The sequence below is a fragment of the Octodon degus genome, unplaced genomic scaffold (genome assembly GCF_000260255.1).
Source record: "Octodon degus isolate 3935 unplaced genomic scaffold, OctDeg1.0 scaffold00244, whole genome shotgun sequence".
Taxonomy (NCBI): domain Eukaryota; kingdom Metazoa; phylum Chordata; class Mammalia; order Rodentia; family Octodontidae; genus Octodon; species Octodon degus.
In genome coordinates, this window is record NW_004524820.1 from 1,036,909 (window position 1) to 1,054,369 (window position 17,461).

The 17,461-nt window shown below is 37.5% G+C and overlaps 1 protein-coding gene across 2 annotated transcripts in view; it reads left to right on the top strand.

The window, feature by feature from the left end:
• The window catches only part of LOC101588202 (ubiquitin carboxyl-terminal hydrolase 45), a 55,577-nt gene that overhangs the window by 20,822 nt on the left and 17,294 nt on the right, over positions 1-17,461 (top strand). Inside the window, exons 6-8 of one of the 2 annotated variants that reach the window (XR_002819054.1) lie at positions 10,649-10,791; positions 11,157-11,252; positions 13,681-13,811. Coding sequence is in view for 1 of the 2 variants with exons in the window: in XM_023706171.1 (XP_023561939.1) it covers positions 10,649-10,791; positions 11,157-11,252; positions 13,681-13,815 (374 nt within the window). In the remaining variant the exon portion in view is untranslated. Of the gene's footprint in view, positions 1-10,648; positions 10,792-11,156; positions 11,253-13,680; positions 13,816-17,461 lie in introns of those variants that run through there. The other variant, XM_023706171.1, reaches the window with a different exon arrangement.

A 17,461-nucleotide genomic window follows, 5' to 3' on the forward strand; every position in this document is an offset into this window, starting at 1 on the left:
AAAAAAAAAAAAAAAAAAAAACAACTCCCTCCACTTTTGCAGCCATACGCATAATGAAAAGGTCATATATACTGCATGACTGAAAAATATACATTCTTGTGAGACCTGATCAGAAATCTGTATTATTTGAAAGTAGACCACAAGACTGGAGATGGTAAAAGGCTAAGTGGCTGCAGGAGAAGGAGAAATGAATAGACAGCACCCTGGGTTTCTAGGGCAGTGGGACTGCTCGGAGTGACAGTGTGGGGATTGCTATATGTCACTATGCATTTGTCCAGATCCAGAGGGTGGCACCGATTGTGGTGTGTGTTCAGCATGTGTAATACACGAACCATTTTGGTAGAGGAGGCTAAATCCGTGTGTGAGGGCAGTGCGTATATGGCTTTTGCTATGAACCTAAAAGGTGACTTTTGGTCTCTGAGATAACGTCTCACTGTGTAGTCCACACTGGCCCTGAGCTCACATGGCTCGCCTGCCTCGGCCGCCCTGGTGCCGAGATCGCAGGTGTGCGGCGCTGTGCCGGCTGACGCTGCTTTTAAAAAATACATTTTTAAAAAAGAGAGCTATGCTCTCTGAAAAGCTTAAGAAATACATGATTTCAGTGGTCGTATACATGTCACCAAAATATTCTACAAATATTTATGAAATGTAGGAATGTCTGGTGATACAATTCATGTAGGTATTGCTCTGCTCTTTGTGAAGTAGGCGGGTGATCAACAGTCCCACATTCTTTGTCAGACCAATACATGTCATTTGTCATGTTATTGTGCAGTACCATTTTTGACAAGATTAAAGAGAGTTAAGTATATTTTCTGTTCATTAAACTAATACTTTTGGTATACAAAAAGTGAGTTATTGTGTTCTTTTGGTTTTGAAAAGTATAAATTTTTATATCAATTTTTTGAAAAGTACTGAAATGATTTAATACCCTAGTATTCATGAAAGAACTCTAACTTTATAAAAATAAAAAAATAAAGAACTCTAACTTTGAAAATTACAAAAGTATTTGACAATTTACCATAGCATTTAAAATATTGGTCCCTCTGAAATGTTTCTTTGGATTTTTGTTTTAAATTTTTTAAAATAATTTTATTGAGAAACAAATAGCAATGCAACAGTTTCAAAACTGCTTACTAGCACAGTTTCAATAATTAATACATTGCATATTGTTGTCTTAGTGGTTATTCATTGTATAAGATGCAGACTGACCTTATCAGATACAAAAGTTACATTTCTTATTATATAGATCTTGCTTTATCTTGGTCCTAACCATCCAGCAGAAAAGTATAAAAACGAAGTATAAAAAGTAAAGCCGGGCTGGGGAGGTGGCTCAGTGGAATAAGTGCTTCCCTGGCAAGCACAAGGGCCTGAGTTCAATCCTCAGTTCTGCAAAAAAAAAAAAAAAAAAAAAGTAGAGCCATATTAATATGCTGAGCTGTAAAAGGCTCAAGTCAACAACTTCTGGCATTGCCAGTCTTACGAAAAACCCACTACTGTTATGGACTATATTGGGATATTTTGCTGAATTCGTGCACCTACAATATTTAACTGACAATGGAATACCCTTCTCTGACAAAACTAACCAAAAAGGGTGATACAAATGAATGACCATTTTGTATCTGTATATTCAAAATAGGATAGATACACAGCTGCATTCTCTTAATTCAATGAATAGAGAGATTTGTTCTAATAGTGTTTGTGGACAGGATATCATGTATCAGTTTTTTACTTGTTTTTCTTTTTGCGATACTGGGATTGAACTTGGGACCTTACGCTTGCCAGGCAGGCACTTATGCTGCTAGGCTATTTCCCTGGCCCTCGATTTTTTAAAAAACATAAGACAGTAAGTGGAAGTTTGGAATCTAAAACTATCTTGAGAATAACTGACATTGTGACCTTTTATAGTAACAATTTGACTATGGTTTAATACTATAAAAAAGTAGGTAAGTTGTGCTACAAAGCAATGGTGGTACTCCTAAACATTTTGAATTTTCAGAAATGAGCACTAGGAACAGGGATTTAGCTCAGTGGCACAGCATCTGCCTGGCAAGTGTGAGGTCCTGAGTTCAATTTCTGGCACCAAAACCAGAAATGAGCACTAAAAATAAGATGCATTATGTACATGTACCAGCTCTCCATAATGAATATTATCATGTTCTGCAAACCTGTGCTAATAAAAATAAAAATTTAAATGAATATTAAAAATAGCTGTTTTCACGTATAAAGGAGTTGAAACAAAAAGATAGATGTTTAAAAAAATTATGTTTTAAATGCAGAGTTCCTCCTCTGAACTACGTGACACAAAAAATAAGCTGAATGACTATCTTCTCACTTCTCCTGAAGGTGGCTGGGAGGGCTACCCTTGCAGATGGGAAGAGGGGTGCTCGCTGCGTACAGTGAGGCCTTGGGCGTTGGGGCTAAAGTTTTGATAGCTATTTGCATAAGGCTGCCATAAAAAATGCAAACACTAAACACATCCACCTCTCTCTCTCTCTCTCTCTCTCTCTCTCTCTCTCTCTCTCTCTGTCTGTCTGTCTGTCTGTCTCCGTCTCTCTCTGTCCCTGTCTCTCTCTCTGTGTCTGTCTCTCTCTGTCTCTGTCTCTGCCATCCCTTTCCTATCACGGCTAGGTTTTTGTTCATGTCCTCCATTGTTCCTACATTTCTAAACCTTCTGCATTGTTTGTTAGAATGAAGGGGATTATAATGTTTGAGTGAATTCTGAAGTTAGACTGCATGGGTTTGAGTTTTATATCTAACACTAATGCTTCTGTTGGGTTGTAGTCTCTAAAGTACAATTGTCAGACGTGGTAATGGCCTCAAGTTCTTACTTTAAATAGGTAAACTGCAAAGTAGTTTAATATTTTCTTGCTTGTATAAGAAAAAGAACCGTTATTTTCCTTTTTTTTTTGGCAGAACTGGGGATTGAATTCAGGCCCTTGAGCTTGCCAAGCAAGTGGTTATTCTACTAGCTGTCTCCCCAGTCCCCGTTGTTTTCCTTATAGTTTAAAGCAATTCATAAAGACTTTAACATTTAAGAACATAAAGACTTTAATATTTGAGATATAAATATAATATTGGGAGTAAACCTTCCACTGGTTATTTAATTCTCTTCTGTGATAAACAAAGCTGCATCTTTGTGTACTTGCTCCTCTGTTTTGTAGATTGAAGTCTTCTATTTTTGAGAAAGGATCAGTTTTATTTATTTTTTAAAATTACTTTTGGGTGGTTGGCAGGTTAGCTCAGTTGTCTAAAGTGCCTGCTTGGGCAAAATCAGTCAGGAGCAAGAGACTGTGGTTTGATCCCCAGCACCACATGCCACAACAAACCTGCCCTTACGGCAGCCTGAGCCAGCCAAAAAAAAAAAAATTTTTTTTTGATGCATTTTAGATGTTCATAGTGATAACACTTACAAGGAATTTGTACCTGTACATTATATATCTTGATTCTCTTTTCGTCAGTTTCCTTTTCTCCCTCCACCACTCCATATGTAGCACAGGCTGGCCTCAAAGTAGAGGCGATCTTCCTGCCTCAGCCTTCCATGTGCTGGGGTTACAGGTGTGTGCCACCATGCCCTCTACAGGGACAGGAGAATTTTAAAAGTGAATATGATCTAAAATAATTGCATTCTCAGAAAAAGCTTTATTGTGTCTATAAACAAAATATTACTCTTCTTAGAAATTGTAACTTCTTAGATACTTGCATTGATGTCCTCAGTGAAAGAGTTAGACACACCTCTTTTAAGCTTGTATCTTAATTTTTAGCAAATTCTTAGCAAATGCACACATATTTATTGATATGTTGTCATAAATTTAACATCTGTATTGTTTATATTTCAGTCATAAATCATAAATATAAGCACTTGTATTTAGTGGTTCATAAAGTACATGGCATACAGTGGACATTTGATAAATGAATTTAAATTGTTACCTATTATAAACTACTTAGTTAAAAACACTTGTACTTTCAATAAATCACTGTTTAGGTCTTAGAGTATTCTCTGTTCTGTAGTTAAATTATCTGATCTGCCTAGTACTCCAGTCTTAGAACTCTGTTAGTTTGAAATTTGTTTTCACTGCCTCACATGTAAAAGTCAGCAGACAGACTCTTGCCACTTGTGTGAAGTGGCTATTTAACCATGAAATAAACTGTTTTTATTGCCGCTGCCCCGTGGCTATGCGCTTTCTGGCAGGGATGGCCATATTTGGTGGCTGTGCGTGGAGAGCCAGGTGGTGCTGACAGCATCGCACAGTGAAGCGTGGATGTGTCTGGGCCTGACATTTGTCGTCCCTCACCGCTGAGGGGAAGGGGGAAATCTGTTTTTCCATATGTTTGTGCTTTTTTTTTTGCCTGCGGTTTTGTCCAGATGGTCTTGTGAACATTGTTTACTTTGGGATGCTGTCCCAGATGTTTTGAAAACTGATGGGTCAGTGTGGTACACAGATAGGTAAATTATTTGCATATTATAGTTTTTAAAATACTGTTTGTTTCTGTAGGATTAAAATATGATTTGGGTTATTTTTCTAAGTTGACTGTATATGTGGTTATATTCTATGGTTTACTTCTCCCAACATTCTGTTTTCATGTCAAAAAGTTAAATGATATCAAGGCAAAATTTATTAAGAATGTCAAGCAAGGAAAATACTTTCAAAGGTCATATTCTTTCAGGGTTGCATATACCCAAATCTGTAAGAATTTTGCCCAATTTTTTAAAAAAATTATTCTCATTGTACATAAATCATGGATGAAAATTTAGGTAATAAAATCACATGGACTTGAAATCAGAAGATTATTTACTATGATTCTGAGCAAATTACTCATTTGAGTGTGAATTTTACAAAGGTAAAATCAAAGTTTACTGCTTTGCCTGAAAAGATGGTGCTTGGAGTAATTAACTCTTTTATCTTAAGTTCTGAAACCTGGCTGTGAGCCCGTCTGTTGGCAGCAGACTCAGCAAGACTCTGTGCCTTCCTGCTTGTTATTCCTGAGCAAGTGGGACGGACTGCTCTGTGTGCAGACCGAGCCAGGTTGCCTGCCCAACCCCCTCTGTGTCGTGTTTCTTCAATACCAGTGACCTTTTCCCTTTGACCTTACAGTCCCTTCCAAGCTTGAATACCGTTGCCATCGTCTTCCTTTTCCCTCTCTCTGTTCCTGGCCTCTGAGCCTCAGTGGCCCACCTCATTGATTGTCCTGGCTTGTGCGCACACTGTCATTTGTGAAGGATTGATTGCTCATCAGTTATTCTAATGTCTGGAGGCCAGGAGAAGAGACCTATCGTTTGTTCATTAACTCCAGATCATGGGGTGGAGAGTTAAAAACAACTTCTTAATATCTGAAAAGCAAGTATCCAACAACAACCAATTTTTTTAAAAAAGCATATAGGGGAGAAACAGGATTTAATGAAAAAAATGCAGCATAGAGTAGGAAAAAAGTTGTTAAAACTTGGAAGAAAAACCGTTTCTGTGAAATAGACTTGCTTAATGAAAGAAACATCTTATGAGACTGGGTGTGGTGGCGCACGCCTGTAATCCCAGCTCTTGGGAGGCTGTGAACAGGCAGATTACTACGAGTTCGATCTAGTAGTGAGACCCTGAATGCCCTGTAGACCCTTCCCTAAAAATAAAAAAAAAGAAAGAAAGATCTTACAAATGAGTACATCTTTCTTAGGGAGCTATTTCTGTTAAAAGAAGGTCATGCATGAAGCCTGGGTGCAGGCCTCTGTACCACAGGCACACGTGAAAAAAATCAGAGCTAATCCCCACAGTATACAGGAAATGAATTAAAGAAAACTCTGAAGGCAAACAGTGGATAGAACAGCTATGACAGAGCTCCTGGGTATGCAGGCTTTGTACACATAACTTTGAGAGCCTCTCACAGCAGTTTAATTTTAAACACTGGCCTAGTGCTTACTGTTCCTGAGATTTTGTAATTATTCATTTTATCTTTATGAAAAAATGTGTTAGCTCTGCTTCACTGCTAAGTGGAGCTCCATATCTGTGCTTTTTCTTTAGCAAGGACCTTATTTGGATCAACAGGATATGCATAAGATTAATCTGCCTCTACCTGAGATTAAGACTTCTCTTTCTGGAGTTTTTTTTTTTTTTTTTTTTTTTTTTTTTGTACAAGGTCTCCATATGCAGCTCAGGCTCATAGTGATCCTCCTGTTTCTCCTGTCTCAGCCTCCCCAATGCTGGGATGACAGGCGTGTGCCACCATGCCCAGTCTCAGTGGCCAGTTCTGTGTGGGGTCAGCATGGCATGTGGTACTGGACACTGGGGATTGAACATGGGTCCTTGCACTTGACAGGCAGGTGCTTAGACTGCCAAACTATCTCCCCAGCCCTAGTGTTCGCTTTTTTCCCTGGCCCTGAGAACAAGGTCACCTTCTTTCTAGTTCATCTTTAAAGCTCTTGCAAAGCTGGGGAGAAGCATCTTAATGTATTTTCTTTTTATTTATTTATTTATTTATTTATTTTGTGTGTGTGTGGCCAGCTCAGCCCACCAGGGGGCGGGGCTGGCTGGCATGTGGGCTGGGGGATTGAACCGCGGTCCCTGTGTTTTGCTTAGTTTAGCTTGTTCTAAGTAGGTGCTTTAGACCACTGAGCCATCTCACCAGCCCCTTAATGTATTTTCTGATAAGAAATCATGTGGGAGTGATAAATTTCTGCTGGATCTGCTTTCTAATGTAGATATTTATTTATGTTGATGTTTACTGTATGTTCTGGGATACAGAGCAGTACTAGGAGATATTCCCTAATCTCGGTCAGTCACCTGAACATTTAAAAGTTAATTAGAAAAGAAAGGAGGGAGGGAAGAAGGAAGGGAGAGAGGGAGGAGGAGGAGGAGGAGGAGGAGGACGAAGAAGAGGAAGAGAAATCAACAATACAGTTATCCAAGCTATCCTGTATATATCTATATATTTTTCCCCTTCTCTCATCCTAATAGTTCCTTTCTTTGAATAGTTTTTTTCCCCCTCACAGTATCTATTGTTCTTTTTTTATTTTATTTACTCTTTCAGGTTCTTATACTAGGGAGACAATACAATGTTTACACACACACAGGTAACTAACTTGACTTGAAGACAACAGTATGCAATATGACAACCATTGCTGAATTCCTATTATTTCATTTAGTGAAATTCTGTATTTCTAATGCATGTGTGGGTTTTTTTTTTTTTTTACTTTTTTTATTCTTAAAGTTAATTAGTAGCACAAGATAGCATGTTAGTATTAGAAAGGTAACAACACATGTAAAGAACTATAAATTGTGTGAGGGTTGAAAGGGATTTCAAACAACAACCAGTGAAAAGCAAAACATTTGTGAACTTGGGAATTTCCTGTGAAACTTCAAATTACAGTTAGTCCAGCATCCATAGATTTATGCAACAGCAAATCAGAATATTTATGGAAAACTTACATCTATACTGTACTTGTACAGATTGTTTTGTTCCCCAAATACTACAGTTTAATCATTGTGCACATGTGTACATCGCATTAGCAACTAAAAGTAAGCTAGAGATGATTTAAGTTTATAAGGGGAAGATGTGTGAAGGTTATGTGCAAATATACTGTTTTGTATGAGAGACTTACGTGTCTGTAAATTTGGGGGTCCTGAATTCAACCTCCTCGGGTGTTGAGGGATAGCTATGTACCAAATCCCCTAGCGATTCAGAGGGTAATCTTCTGTCAAATAAATGTAATCAACCAGGTCATTCATGAATGGTAGGTATTGTTCTTTATTTTTATCCTTCTTAAACATGAGCTGACAATGTAATTCTAAGATGTGTATTAATTATACAAATGAATAAGTTCCAAACATACATTTATGTGTCAGATACTTATTTTTGTATTATAGTATGACTCTATTAATTTATTTCTTTAAACCTGAGAGAGAGAGAGAGAGAGAGAGAGAGAGAGTGTGTGTGTGTGTGTGTGTGTAGGGGTTCCTGGGGTTTAAACCAAGGCCTTAGGCATGGTGGCTAAGTGCTCTACCACTGAACTATAGCCTCAGCCCAGTTTTTTCAAGCTTTTAGTTTTCACAACTAAAAGAAAAGTTGTAAGAATTGTAATAAAAATAACCCAAAACAACAACAAAATCCTACTACTATACCTGCTACTAAGATGGTGATTTCCCTAGTTCTGTCATTTCTTCTGTTTATTAGTGGGCCTCGTAAGGAATTCCTCTCCCTGCTTCTTCAGTAAATATCTATTATTAACATTTCTGTTAGTCTGTGAGTGATAATCTGTTATACTACCCCAACTTATGTTGGGGGTCATATTGTGCCACATTGGATAGTAGGGGCCTATTCATGTGGGCCTGTGTTTCTTGGTGTTGGGGAGTAGAGCTTGAGACAGGATCTTGCTGTGTGTTTCAGGCAGGCCTTGTACCTGAGGCCATCATCGTGTCTCAGCCTCCTGAATCCTGAGATTATAGGCATGTGTCACTATGCTCAGTTTGGGCCAACTGACTCCTGCTTGTTTTGCATCTTTTGTGTTCCAAGACTTAGAATCAGCTTTTTCTTTCAGGCATCCTCACTCCTTTTAAATGGGGAACAGTGTTTAGAAGCTAGATCTTTTCTAATACTTTTCTATTTTTTCTCATCAATTTTGAGTCGGTCGCCCTGTGCAGTCCAGGTCTTGAGATCCTCCTGTATCAGCTTCCCAAGTGGGGCAATTATAGGCATATGCATCCAAAACCAGCTGTACTTGTTTCTTTCTTTCTTTTTTTAAAATAATTTTATTGAGAAACAAATAGCAATGAGACAGTTTCACAGATGATTACTAGCACCTTTTCAATAATTAATACATTGCACATTGTTGTCTTAGTGGTTATTCATTGTACAAGATGCAGACAGGATGTAGTCTTACTGCATGTGAAGCACTGCTCTGTCCTGTCCTGTCCTGTGCTGTCCTGTGCTGTTCTGTCCTGTGCTGTGCTGTCCTGTGCTGTGCTGTCCTGTCCTGTCTTGTCTTGTTCTGTCCTGTCCTGGTGTGTGTTTTCCAACATTTCCATTTTATTTATGTACTTTATTAGTGCGTGCATTTAATGCAAATAGTTACATTCCCTGTGTGGAGGTGGCACATGTATATAACTCATCTCAATTCCTTTTCCATCCCCTTTCATTCACCTCCCTCCCATTTCTTCTTTTATCCATTTTTTTTGTAGATCTCTCTACCTCCCTCCCTCCTTCCTATTTTTTATTTTGCTATTTATAAAAATTTCCTTCAGAAAAGGATTAAATACACAGAAAACTAAAAGGTGAGCAACAGATGCATATTCTTTATCTGTATTTGCCAGTTAACATTTTGAACATTAACGTTTATGAACACAGTGTGACTATTAAATGTGTACCTGTGTACATACAAACAATTTTTACTACTGACAGTAGTTATATTCTATAATGTTATTTTGGACAGTGAACTAAAATAATATGGACCCATTGCCCTGAGGGACATAAGACGCTAAGACTCCTGTGAACCCCTGCTCATATTTTCACTAGCCTTGTTTGATCTGTTTTTCCATTAAAAGACATCTTAGTGGATGTGTATTGATTTTTTTATTAAATTTAATTTTATTATTTCATTTTGAAAAGTAAAAGACAAAAGCAAGAAAAAAATCAGAAACAAAGACAGAACAGGGTAACACACAACAATACACATGCCACAGATTTCCAGAACAAGAATAGCTGATTAACAATAGTTGGTATATTATCTATTTTTATCATTAAATCTGTTGCTCAGATTAACAGATATAGTTATGTAAGACTGGACATATGATTACATATTACTGCTCATTTTCTAGAAACATTAAATTTTTGTTCTTGTCCCTCTTGTTTTTCTTTTTTAAAAATTTATTTTGAAGAAAGTATAGTAATAAGTGATATGACATTGGAAATGGTACACATTTGGAAGACCAAGATGACAAGTATTGAAGCATGACTTTTGTATTACTCTTTGCTGTCCTCGATGTAGTTGTTCAGATCGCAGATATCAGCATGCAGAATTAGTCAAGGTGAAAATTCTACACATTAACTGTTATTTTTACAAAACTGATGAAAGTTTTAAGTACAATCACCTCAGCTATCCTGTATATATACTTGCATGTTTTCCCCCTACCTTTTTTCCTTTCTCTCATCTTTGTTGTTTAATCCTTAAGTTCCACGTCTTTGTACTTGTTTCTTGACTGGGTTTCCATACATTTAACTTTTTAATTGATTTCAATTTTTTTTCTGTATTGTCATGTGAGGTACAAGTCGGTATTTTAAACAAATTTAAACTAACTGCAGGGCTGGCGAGATGGCTCAGGGGTCTAAAGCACCTACTTGGAACAAGTTTGGCAAAGCACAGGGACCACGGTTCGATCCCTCAGCACCACATGCCAGCCAGCCCCGCCCCCTGGTGGGTTGAGCTGGTCACACACACACACACACACACACACACACACACACACACAAATAAATAAATGTTAAAAAAAAAATAAACTAACTGCAGTAGCAACACAATGTAAACCAAAGATGTTAGTGTTTGTAGTCTTGTCCTTCAGGAGCACTGCTTCAGGGAGATAGTCTTTATTTTAAATAATACATTGAAATCGCCAGATAACATATGTTTAATTTTACATCTCAGGTCAGTTATGTTTTCTCTAACTTGTAGGTACATTTTCTAGAATCATAAAACTTTGTGAAGAAAAACATGAGACAAGTGAAATAAAGAAAGGAAGAAAAAGTAGCAATGTGTCATCTGTAAAAGGAATTACCAATTTAGGAAATACTTGCTTCTTTAATGCAGTCATTCAGGTAAGAATTAACAAGCAATATTTGTAAAAACTTAATTTATATGAACACTGGCCCATCTGTAGACTTTTAACCGTTAAATTTTGCTCTAGGGATTTGTTTTATTCCTTTTGATTTAGGTTATCTTTGCTTATTGTCATATGCATGCACGCGTCTTTCAGCACAGTAGTTCCGAAAGGTCTTCTGTGTATTTTACCATAACTTTATTGGTAGTAGTGACATTTACTAAATTTCATATGCAGTACATTTTAAAAATTCAGACATTTTTGCTATGGTGGGTGAAATTTGAAATTTGAGAGAGTATTCATTTCAAGAATCAGAAGCATAAGATAATCAAATCAGAGGACTTTACTCTTGCTTTCTTTTAGAACTTGGCACAGACTTACATTCTTCTTGATCTAATGAATGAGATAAAAGAAGATGGTACAAAATTAAAGATCTCTCCTTCCACAGAATCTCAGCTGGTAAGAAGTCTGGTTATCTAGAGGCGAGCTGTTTGCAAATGAGCTGTTGATGTTGCCAAAATACATCTTTTATGTTTGTCTAGACACTCAGTTAGAATAGTCATTGAGTTTAAAAAGTAATAATTGAAAGCCAGGCATCACGATGGTGCATGCCCATAATCCCAGTACATGGCAGGTTGAGGCAGGAGGATCACTGTGAGTTCTAGACCAGCCAGGAGTCCATAGTGAGTTTAAGTCCAGCATGCCCTGCAAGCAAGATCTGTCTTAAAAAACAAAAACAAAAAACCAACCAACCAAACACAAAAATTAAAAGTATGTTATGAAAATAATTAGATGTAAAGTTTTTAAAATCATAAGGTTAAGATACATTATGTAGGTGTGTAAACTGGATGGTTTGGACAACTGTACTGTGCATTTCTGCTGGTCTATGGAAAGAAGCAGTTAATGCATTAATTTGTTTCATCTCCTTTTTTTCAATTGTTTTTCTCTTCTTATACATTTTTTTTTCTTCCAATTTTACATGCCTATATCTGGTAATATGAATAACTGGTTGGAAGACAACACTATATATATATTACAACAAATACTGTGAAATTCATATTACTCTGGTAAATGAAATTCTGTATCACTTGTTTTTTTTTTTTGTTTTAATTCTAATTTGTATTCTTTAAAAAATAAAAAAGTTAAATAGAAAAGATACATTATTTAAATACATAATGGATCAAACTATACAGACTTAAACAGCTTTTAAACAAATGAAAGAGGTTTAACTTGTTGAGCAAAATATGTAGTATTCCTGTTTTGTAGGTACTAGCAGCATTTGTTTAAATTTAGTGTTTTGGGCCGGGGAGATGGCTCAGTAGAATAAGTGCTTACTGGCAAGTGCAAGGGCCTGAGTTCAATCCCTGGTTCTGAAAAAAGAAAAAAAAAAAAATCTTTTAAATTTAGCATTTTGTTCTTTATAGGTAGATTTAATAGAGAGTGTCTGAAATTTTTAGTTTTAATTTTTATTTTTTGATACAAGGTCTCATTATGCAGTTAAGACTTGTAATGATCCTCTTGTCTCAGCCTCCCCAGCACTGGGATTACAAACATGTGCCACAATACCTGGTTCCAGGGCCTCCTCGGCATGTGGTACCAGGGATCATACTCAGGGCCTTGTGCTTGCTAGTGGGTGCTTATGCCGCTGAGCTATCTCCCCAGCCCTGATTTTTATTTATTTTTTTCTTTCTTTCTTTTTTGCGGAACCGGGGATTGAACTCAGGCCCTTGTGCTTGCCAGGGAAGCACTTATTCCACTGAGCCATCTCCCTGGCCCCTGAAATTTTTTTGAAGATCAATCTGATAATGGATTTTTAAGACAGTGAGTAAGAAAGAGAAACAAGCTAGCAAATCAAAACAGAGGAGCAGTCTGTAACATTCCAAAACCAGCCTAACACCCAGAAGTAGGTTATTATTCAAATAGTCTCACAGAGAAGCAACTGAAGACTAGGTTTCTCTGATGCTGTGATAAAATGAGACAAAGGATAGCCACTCCATAATTTGTTTAAAGACAGACAAAGACAGTGTCACTCTGCCATTTATAACACCCCAGCACTCTCTTTGTTTAGCCAAAATGGGAATGGACTATTACTGCTTTGTCATCAGATACTGATTTAGTCCTTGTTGCCCTCTCTTCTTTTCCATGGATAAGTCTTATTGAGAGAACCCCCCCCCACACACACACACACTCTTGGAATTACTGTTTGCTGACAGCATCCAGTCTGGGTGAATCTCCACTTCCTTAGGTCTTTCTTGGTGGTGCGCGCCTATAATCCCAGTGCTTGGGAAGCTGAAAACGGGAGAATCACTACAAGTCGGTGTAGTGAGATCCTGTAGACCCTGCACTAAATACAAAAAAGAACAAAATTAGTACAATGTACTCTTAAATTGTTCTTATTAGGAGACAATTTTGAATGACAAAGGGATAACATTTTTTTTTCTTCCTTCAAAAGAGATTTTTGTCACATAATTCCTTATTCCTTATATAAAATATTTGGGAGAAAGAAAGGTGTGGAATTTCATGGTAAATAGAAGATTCTTTGTGAAAATGCACAAAAAGCAAATAGACTAGTACTTTTACTTGCGGAGCAGATGAGACTTTAACCAGCACTGAAGATTGGTGACTTCATGCACGCTAACAGTTTCATTAAGTAAAGGGTGGAGCATATAAAAATGCCTGTGTTTTTCAAGGCAAGGCATTTAATTCTGATTTTTATATGTTCAGTTTAGATATGAAGGAATAAAGTTTCATAGTTGCAGTCAATTTATTTACTATCATTTACACAAAGTAAAACACTTAAATTTTAAATAATGTTTTATCCTGGAACATACAGTTTGACATGTAGTTGATCATTTTATTTACTCATTGATTGATCACGTTTTTACAGGACCCATTAGCGGTAGAACTCTCAAGTCCTGGACCGCTGACCTCAGCCCTGTTCCTGTTTCTTCACAGCATGGTGGAGACTGAACGAGGACCCCTTTCTCCTAAGGTTCTTTTTAACCAGCTTTGTCAGAAGTGAGTGTGTCTTTATTCTTCACCCAGATGGTCAGACACTAACGTGCGCTCCTGAGCCTGAGTCACTGCTCTCGGACAGCAGCTCTCTTCCTGCCCCTGCTGCCTGCACTCTCGAGAGCAAGAGCAGTGTGCTCGTGCAAATTATGTCTCATAATTCTTAAAAAAATGTGATCGTTGCACAGTGCCTGCCTGGCAAGCGCCGGGTCACGAGTTTGCTTCCCAGTACCAAAAAACCCTGCAAGTAATCATTGATCCACATTACAGAAGGAAACACAGCCTGCCAAAAATTAAGTAGCTTACCAAGTGGGAGAGTGACAAAGCCAAAAATCAAGTGGAAGTCAATCTGTGCTGATTCAAGTCTGTGGTGCAGCACTGCAGAGTACGGAACTAGCAGACTGTGAAGTCTAGAAAGCGTTAGAAGAGATACTCGAATTTAGTTTCCTTACCCCCCCCCCCACGTTTTAAATTTTTTGGTCTGGGATCAAACCCAAGATCTTGGCATGACAGGCAAGTGCTTTATCATTAAATAACACCCCCCCGCCTCTAGCTTTCTTATTTTCAAAGAGGAGCTTTGAATGGATGGCAAGATAGCTTAGCAGACTAAGTGCCTGCTTAGGCAAGTGCAGGGACCAGGATTTGATCCCCAGTACCACATGCCTGCCATGCTGGCCCTGCCCCTGGGCGCACTGAGCTGGCCACTGAGACTGGGAGTCGTGGTGCATGCCTGTAATCCCAGCGCTGGCGAGGTGGAACCGGGAGGATCACTGCAAGTCCAAGCTGTGTAGTGAGAGCCTGTACCAAATACATAAAAATAAATAAATAATAAATAAAGATGAGCTTTAAGGGAAATAGAGTGTAAGTGATTTTTCTCACCATTTTAAAATGTTAAAAAACAAAATCCCCACACATCTAAAAAAAAAAAAATGCCAAAAAGGACCTGACTTACCTTGCTATATATGCTTTTTTCTTTTATGAGAGTTTTTTTTTTTTTTTTAAATTCCAGTCAGGCTCTCACTGTGTAGATCTGGCTGGCCTTGAACTAATTATTTTGCAGCCCAGGCGGCCTGGAACTTGCCGTAGTCTTTCTGCCTCAACCTTCCCAGTGCTGGGATTATAGGTGTGTTCCACCCTCCTGGCAAGAATTTACTTGCTGGAATCCAAGGGTACACCATGTGTAATGTGTTAAAAGTGAACCTTGTTCTCATAGTGCATCTAAGTTACTTTAGTCCACAATTACTGAAATATAGAAGAAAAATTTCTTTAAGCTCACATTTTCATATATCAACAGACTTTTCAGATCTCATTGTAACTTTTGTATTCCAGAACGTAGCAGATTTGGTGCATGTTTTACTTGGTAAATGTTTCTTCTAAGCTGAAGACCAAAAGTAAAAAGTCTGTTAAATACTCAGAAATGGGGCTGGCAATTTTACTCAAGGCTCTGGGTTCAGTTGAAGAGACACACAGACAAATACACACAAACCATAGAAAGATTCAGAGATATGGATGCCTCATGAAGTTAGAATTTTGTAGGGCATTGTACACGCCAGAAATAGTTTTGTTTCAGCAGTCCTGAGGGTGGAACCCTCGACCTCACACATGCTAAGCAAGCTCTCCACCACTGCGCTACAGCCCCTGTCCTTTATTTTAGAGACAAGGTCTCAGAGTTACTGGGCTGACTGTGAGCTTGCAGTCCTGCCTCAGCCTCCTGAAGAGCTGGGATTGCAACTGTGCACCATCATGGTTAGTTAGAAATTGATTTTTCTCTCTGCTGAAAACCTTTGTTTTATATTCTTCTCTTTCATGTGTTTTTGGTGTTGTTTGATTTTATAGTACTGGGAATTGAACCTAGGGTCCCATGCGTGATGGCCATGTACTTCCCCACTGTGCTACACGTACCCTAGCCCTTTTAATTTTGACATAAGGACTCATTAAGTTGCTCAGGTTGGCTTTTAACCTGTGGTCTTCTTGTCTCAGTCTCCCAAATAGGCAGGACTCCCAAAAGACCTGACTTTTTTCCCCTGATTTTATGAAGATTTATAAAAATTAAAAAAAAAAAATTGTTAAAGTAGTAGGTACTTATAGATGACAATTCTCACTTATACCCACTCATATTCCTCAGCCATAACTACTACAGGTTTAGTATCTTTTATTTGAGGTGGCCGGTGATAGCCTGGCAGCATAAGATCCTGCCTGGCAAGCACAAAATCCTGAGTTCAATCCGTGGCTGGGCCGGCCTGGAACCATGCACCGTGCCACCCCGGAACCAGGTGTCTGATCTGCATAGTGTGACCCTATATCAAAAATAAATAAATAAAAGCTAAAAAGAATATCTTCTGTCTGGAGTCATTTGGGTCAGAAATATTTTCAGTGTAGATTGTTTTCTGATTTTGGAATATTTTTGTTATATATTCACTTGTCTCTGAGAGAAGATACAAATTTAAACATGGTTTCATGTAAACTTCTAAACAAAGTTTCATACAGACCTTGTGAAGGAAGTCTCAAGGTAATTTTTAAGTGCAATCTGTGTTTTTAACTGCCACCTATCCCATAGATAAGGTGCAGATTTTTTTTAAACTTAGGTGTCATATTTGTACTCAAGAGTGTTTGGAATTTTGAATTTTTAAATTAGGGGTACTCAACTGATATCACCTGCTTCTTATTTTTTTAAAAAAAGTAATTGCATACATAAATAAGTAATTTTCATTAATGTATTTTATATATAATTTAAATTTTAACACAAATTAGATATATCTGAGTGTGTGTTTGTGTATTGTGCTTGTGGGGATGTCTTATTGCACTTGGGAAAATATCTCTATGAAATAAATTTTTAGAAGTAGAGTACTTGTATTATCATTATTTGAAAAGTTTTAAAATTAAATTTTCTTCTGCATTTTTATACTTATTTTGTGTACTAAGATTTTTGTACTTATTTTAATATACTAAGAATGGTACTTCGAAAAACCAGGTAAAGATTCAAGTCATATATGTTGGGTCCAATTTCTTTTTGTCTGTTCATTTGTTTGTTGTTTTGAGTCATAGTCTTGCTATGTAGCTCAGGCTGGCCTTGAGCTCACTCTCAAGCCCACAGTAGTCCTGCTTCGGTCTCCTGCGTGTTAGAACTTTAGGTGTGTACCAGTGTGCTTGGCTGGAGACTGTTTTATTTCTTTCTTTCCAACCTCAACCTTTCATCTTTTTCTTATCTTGTATCACTGGCAGGACTTGCAGCATAATGTTAAAGTGGTGATATTAGGGGATGTCCTCAGTCTTTTAAAGAATGAGAGCTGTAGCTTTTCGTGGATAATTTTCACTGGGACAGGAAGTTTCAACTTATTCTTAGTTGTTTCTCAGAGTTCTTAATCTTAATTTTTTGAAAATGGTTTTTGAGCATCTACCGAAATAATATATGGCTTTTTTATTGTGAAATAATGAGTTGTATTGATAAATGTCTTAACTAGCTTTAGTGAGGTATATTTTGTATACCATAAACTGCACATTTTAAATAATAATGTTGGGTGAGACTTGGCATATTTATACACATCACTACAATCAATATCAAAAAACTATCCATCATCCTGAAGAGTTTCCTAGGTCTCTTTGTAATGCCTTTCTGGATGCCCTCCCCTAAACTTCATTCTTACCGGGTGCTTGTT